Consider the following 6,591-nt stretch of genomic DNA (forward strand, 5'->3'; position numbering starts at 1 on the left):
GAGTTTCATTGGCTGCGGAATGTCGAGAGCGGGTAAGGAAAGTAGCGGTAAGGCCCCGCCCCCGTACGGGAGCCAATCCTGAGCAGCCCAGGGGACAAACCCGGAAGCAAGATTCGCAGCGGCGACTTTCCTCTGTAAGGTGGGTAATTCCTCCAGGTCCCGGACCAGGTTTCCAGGTGGAGTAGCAGTTAAGAACTACTGGGTCCAAAGGGGTGGTCACCTTAGGCCCTGACCGAGCCCTGGAGGTCAGGCCATTTGGCGGGTCCTAGGTAAGATCGTGGTGGCTTGTTCGATTTTGGCTGTTTGGAAGGCCGCGGGCCTGCGAGGGACTAGCCGGTGGCAGAGTCAGGTCTGGCGGCCGTCTTTCCTCCGCCCCGCCCGCCTCACTACACCCTCTAGTTCTCAGACTTTATTCCCTGCTCTCCGTTGTCGCCCGTGAATCCCCGGCTTCAGCACATCTGTACTGCGTTTTTCTGAGAACAAAATATAGTGCAGTAAAAGTAATGTGGAACTTTTTAATTTGAAGATCGGGCTTTCAGCTCCACAGAAGGGTCCTTGATCTGAATTTGACAGGTTGTTTTAATCTGTCACTGAATTTGTCACCCTATTACTTCCTAATCGGATATCATCGAGTAAGAATCTTGATCATTTTATTTTAAACCCTGAACGAAGAAGATGCATCTGGGTTTGACTTTTTAAATTAAATATACCAAGGAAGTTTTGTATGTGATTTATTTTATCTAGAACTTAAAAAGTTCAGAATTTATATGAAGGGCTATGGAAAAAGAAAGACTTTTTGTGGGAAGTCAGTGAGATTTGTGCTAAAATATTATTATATCTGATATAAATACAAGCGATCCATACTTTATGTAGGTTCCATACTTTATGTAGGTATTTGTTACTTGTTTAATGAATTGTTATATGATCACTTTTGTGTTGCGAGGTTCAGAAAATAGCTTGAGAATAAAGAAAAAAGTGGAAACTCCAAGGGAACTAATATAACACAAAGTAAGTCCGATGAGGTCACTCAATAGACTCCAAAAAGTTGGATGGACCTTAGAAATTCTTTGTACAATCCTTACATTTTACAATGAAATTACAGGCCTAGAGAAGTTACTGGTCATAAGTGATAGATTTAAGCTTGAGTTTCATGATCCTGCCCCTAGTAAACAATATTTAATACCACAGTAGATTTGTATATTCTTAAATTTGTGGAATTTAGTAGAACAAAATTAGTATCTTAGGTGTATGACTAATTCTGGATCTTCTCAGAATCTATTCTAGGCAGAATCAAATGACAGGGCTTTAATTAAATTTAATACTATTGCTATTTCTCAATACTTGCTGTATAGAAGTGGAATTTAAATGTTAGTTAAACAAAGTCCTTAACCTTAAGTTCATGATCTTTAAGCATCAGAAACAAAGTTCATGGTAAAACAAGACAAAATATAGCACCAAAAAGAACAAAGGAGAAAGATCTAATTGGGAGGATCAAGAAAGAATGAAAGGGAGAACATTCTGAGAATAGTCTTGAAAGATTTGTTAAGATTTCAAAAAGTGCAGTTTGGAGACTGATAAATTATATTTTTAAAATAACATTTTCATTTTCTTAATTTTGATTAAGGCTTATGTGCTGTGTAACTCTTTAAGCTGACATTAATTTGTAAATTAATATTGCAGCTAAGCAGAATAAACATCTGCCGGAAGCTTTCTTCCATCTCCAGGAATGGGTGAATTATGACCCTCCTGTATACTCAAGGTATCTAGATAGGGTTCATATTATCTTTGCAATCACCTGCACTGGACAGGAATCTTCTTAAGGTAAAGACATGGATCTTGTTCATTATTGAATCCCAGTTCCTAAAAATTCATACTTTTTGAAGCAATGAGTAAATGACAACCAAAATTCAGTTCAGAAACAAGGAGCCAACTAAGAACTATAGTTTTCTGTCAGCAAATAGGACTACTTTTTGAAGCAATGAGTTTTCCTAGGCCTGAAATTATTAAAGTAGAAATAGGATAATTATTACAAATATAGTGATAAAATTATCTGTACCAGTGAGAGATTTGGGAAAGATATCATTTGGGGCCTATTTTGTCAAAGAATTTTTTCAAATTGTCTCTTGGAAACTAGAAATTTTTATTTGTGCTTTGTGTTATCTGTGTATCTAGTTTATAAAAATTGTTATTGTATCTGTATTTATTGTATTAGTTATACTTCAAAAAATTTAAGCATTCATCACCCTTCACTGAATACCATCATACTTAAACCAATAGGTTCAAAATAATAGGCATAGCCATTCATTTACTAGAAGGAAAAGAAGAATGGCTAGATCGTTAAAGATCATAGATAACTGAAATCTGTTAGCTCTAGTATTTAATATGAGCATCATGAGAAAACGACCAGTTTAGATAATGTTTATTTGTGCATGCTTGCAAAACTGGTTTCTGTGCTATTGATAAAGCTTCAGTTATTGTTTTGCTAATAATTTTTGTGTTTGTGTTTTCAGATCTTGATGAAAACAATAAAGCAGACATAATTCATCCCTAGAAAGATTATATCCTAGCATTTGAAATGCTTTTTACTTAGAATAGTAGTTAAAATGGAAAAAACAAAAATAAATGATGAAGGAAAACCAGACCCAGAGAATTCTTTGGACTTTTCTGAACACTTTAATCAACTTGAATTGTTGGAAACACATGGACACCTTATTCCCACTGGTACCCAAAGTCTCTGGGTAGGCAATTCTGATGAAGATGAAGAGCAAGATGAAAAAAATGAAGAGTGGTATCAATTACAAGAAAAAAAAATGGAGAAAGATCCAAGCAAATTGCTGCTTTGGGCTGCTGAAAAAAATCGGGTAAAAAAAAAAAAAAAAGGAAAAAAGGGGAACCATAAAATAGTAAGAAAAACTTTGGGTTTAGAACCTAAAGACCTGCCCGGGTGCACCCCTCTATTTGATCTTTGAGCAAATTCCATTTCTGAACCTCTAGTTTCTTATATGTAAAAATGGCCACCATAATATCTGTCTCTGTTGTACAGGATGGTGAGAATCAAATTAAGCAATGTACACAAAAGCACATATTAAATTACAAACTGTCATGTTAGGTATTATTTGGGGGTTTAAGAATAATTAACTATAAGGATAACAAGCAATTATCTATATTTTTAAAGCATTTATAAGTTATTAGGATTATCCTATGGGTAAACATTGTTTAAAATAGGTAAAATGGAAATTAACATTTATTAAATACCAACTATACCAGTTAGCTTACTACATTGTTTTATTTAATCCTCACGTGTCCATACAATAAGGGTTAATATTAATTTTCCCAGGATTATCCTAGTAGAATTAACACCAAAAAACTATTCTTTCTACTTGGCCACTTCCTCTTCACTTTATTATGTTCTCCCATGTCTGTGTTGGTAAACTAATAACTATAAGAATTTAGCATTGATTAATAGCTTTTTAGCTCTAGAACACCCAGCAGCCCTCTAGAGGTTCATAAACTAAACTGAAAATCACTGCCTGGTGGCAGGTTTCTGAGGTCATATTCAGAAGGAATTGAGCCTTTAAGTCCTTGGATTTCCTTTCACCATTTTATTCTTCTCTTAAAGGAAATTTCATTTTTATAAGTTTTATACACTGTTTATTCGAATGATGTTATTATAAGAAAATTAATGTTATATTTTCTTTGCAGATGAAATATAGAATATTAAATATAATTATAGCCTATATTATTCATTTAGGGCTAAAGCTTTTGTGCAGTAAGTCTTAATTAGACCAGGACTAAATGTATGGTTTGATATTCAGAGAATCAGATTCTTAGAAGCAATTGAGTATAGTTAACACTAAATTGTTCATTAGTAAACCAGTTGCCCTCTTGCACCAAAAAAGAAATCTTAAATTATTTTCATTTTAAAATTCATCCCTTAACAGTTTTTTATTTAACTTAATTAAATCTAAAACTGCTGAACAATTTCATTTTCTTTATTTATTGTTTTGCTTCAAGTTGGGTTTTTTAAAGAGCTCTTTTTTTTTTTTTTTTTCCTTTTCAGCTTACTACAGTGCAGAGACTACTTTCTGAGAAAGCCACTCAAGTAAACACTAGAGATGAGGATGAGTATACCCCTCTTCATCGAGCAGCCTACAGTGGACATTTAGATATTGTCCGTGAACTGGTTGCGCAAGGGGCAGATGTGCATGCAGTAACTGTGGATGGCTGGACACCTCTGCATAGTGCTTGTAAGTGGAACAATACCAGAGTGGCTTCTTTCTTACTTCAGCACGATGCAGATGTCAATGCTCAAACAAAAGGCCTTCTGACTCCCTTGCATCTTGCTGCTGGAAACAGAGACAGCAAAGAGACCCTAGAACTCCTCCTAATGAACCGTTATATCAAACCAGATTTGAAGAACAACTTAGAAGAAACTGCATTTGATATTGCCAGGAGGACAAGTATCTATCACTACCTCTTTGAAATTGTGGAAGGCTGTACAAATTCTTCACCTCAGTCTTAATAGTTCTAGTAATTTTCTTAAGTTTGTGAGTACCAGTGCCTCCTTTGTGTGTGACGTAAAATATTCCCATTATACAAAGTTGACATCAAAAGTCTTACTACAAAAATTCAGTGCTACTCAGTATAATCTTCTTCCTAGTGAATCGCCTGATCTTGATGTCAAAATGTATTTGAGAGTTGTTTAGATATATCTTTAATGATTTCTGTGGAGTTGTGATTTTTATGAGGAATAATTTTAACTTACCTTTACTTAAAAACTTGACACGGGTAGAACAGAAACTAAAGATATTTTTGGTGCTGATCCAAGAGAAATGTATTTTTAAATACCCCATATCCTGGATCTTTGTTGAGTATTTAATATATTAACATGTATTTTTATAAAGTTAGGTGACTCTAAATTTAATTTAAAAGTCTTAAATATATTGGTACAGCTCAGCTGTCTACATTATCATAATCAATTGCTTTTACTGTAAACCAGAAAAAGTAACATACTAGTGACTTTAAAAAATACAATTAAAAAAAGCCTAGATTTTTGCTTTATATAACAGAAAATTTTGAAAAGTAGTTAGCTGGGCATTTAGTCCATGAATTTTACATACTGCCTCCCCTGCCACAGTTCACAAAACCCTGTGCACAGTCCTACCTCACCCTGGTTAACCTACATAATCCTTATTATGGTGAGTCAGTATGACCTTTTAGAGATGCACACAACTATCCCTTGGTCCAGGAGATCATAATATATCTGCTACCCAACTGGTTTTACTTGCCTAATCCTGCTGGGTCAGCCTCTGCTCGTAAAATCTCTTTGAGTTCACCAAAAATATCAATTTTCCAAGGTCCTCAGTTTATTCAAACCATTACAAGGGCAAAGTGACAAGGGTAAGGAATTCTAAGAGTAAGGGGATTATAATTATATTGGGACTAGAACCACCAAGTGGCTCAGGTTTAAAAAAAAAAAAAAAACACAGTGTGGATAGTGATAAACAAATATTCAAGAAAAATAAAGTGCAAGTTTGACAAGAAAAAAGGCGTGAGTTCTTTTTTAACATGTATATTTTGTTTGACTTAACAGCATATTTATTCAAACAGCATATGCAACTCTCTCCATGTATTCAGCAGTTTCCCATTGAATACCTAGCTCCTTTGACTATTCCCAAAGGATCTTCTCTTAACCTCTCAACACTGGAACTAACGTTGTAGGGAAAGGAAACAACCAGCTATGCTTTTCTTCAGTATATTTTTTAAATGCCTACCAAATTTTGTCTCTTGAGCCAGCCCACATGACTCAACCACCCTACACTATGCAATAATATTTATTAATCAAATATATGCGGCAGGATTTTGTTTAGAACAAAATTGGATCATCTCAGAAAGTTAAAGATAATAAATTAACAGTCATTGTAACAGATTCTCAAGAGTTATAAAACTTCAATTATTTTGTGATCTCTGGCCTTGGTTTTAGAGTATCAATACCTAATACAAATAATTGTGCAGAAAACAAGAGATTGCTTTCTTTCCATTTTTTCTGGTACAAGTAAGTGACACCAAATGATAAGTACAGCTGACAGACAGTGATGGTAGAGTAGGACCCCATCTATACCAGTAGACTGCTGAACGAGGCTGCCTGATTATCTGAAATTCACAGAGCCTGCAGCTCCATTCTTAATTGGGAGTGGGTTATATCCATGATTTTATGTCAGTTTTCCCTTTATGGAGCCAAAGAAGACTATCTAATAAGGAACTGAGTTGTGACCACTCTTAAGGTTTTTTTAGTCCTCAACATTCACCAATGCTAAAAAGCAAACTTTGAACAAATAAAGCCTCTTTCCCAGAGGGAAGAATTTTTATTGTTTGCATCCTTTATACTTCACATTTACTACTATCCACAGAAAATATTTACTAATTGTGCTTTTGACTACCACATAGCTGTACTTTTACAGTTTAAGCAGGCCAAAAGTTGAGTGGCAAACAAAATTTTCTCTAATTCTGAAGTTTATCCAAAGACTTTTTTTTTAAAATCAGTTTTCTATAACTGAGGTCTTAAATTTGATTAACTTGTCTGCTTGAGGA

The 6,591-nt window shown here is 34.8% G+C and overlaps 1 protein-coding gene across 6 annotated transcripts; it reads left to right on the forward strand.

The window, feature by feature from the left end:
• The first annotated feature begins 86 nt into the window (after positions 1-86).
• Ankrd49 (ankyrin repeat domain 49) lies at positions 87-5,548 on the forward strand. 6 transcript variants are annotated; one of them, XM_071616628.1, is made up of 4 exons: positions 88-139; positions 1,681-1,821; positions 2,511-2,861; positions 4,061-5,548. In XM_071616628.1, exons 3-4 carry the CDS (start codon positions 2,604-2,606, stop codon positions 4,520-4,522), a joined length of 720 nt encoding a protein of 239 aa, XP_071472729.1. In that variant the 5' UTR covers positions 88-139; positions 1,681-1,821; positions 2,511-2,603; the 3' UTR covers positions 4,523-5,548. The 6 variants fall into 6 exon arrangements, with proteins under 6 accessions (XP_027807207.1, XP_071472729.1, XP_071472731.1 ...); XM_071616630.1 differs by having other exon boundaries at positions 1,681-1,759; XM_027951406.2 differs by lacking the exon at positions 1,681-1,821 and having other exon boundaries at positions 87-139.
• The last annotated feature ends 1,043 nt before the right edge of the window (positions 5,549-6,591 follow it).

This window comes from Marmota flaviventris, chromosome 9 (assembly GCF_047511675.1).
Source record: "Marmota flaviventris isolate mMarFla1 chromosome 9, mMarFla1.hap1, whole genome shotgun sequence".
Lineage (NCBI taxonomy): Eukaryota > Metazoa > Chordata > Mammalia > Rodentia > Sciuridae > Marmota > Marmota flaviventris.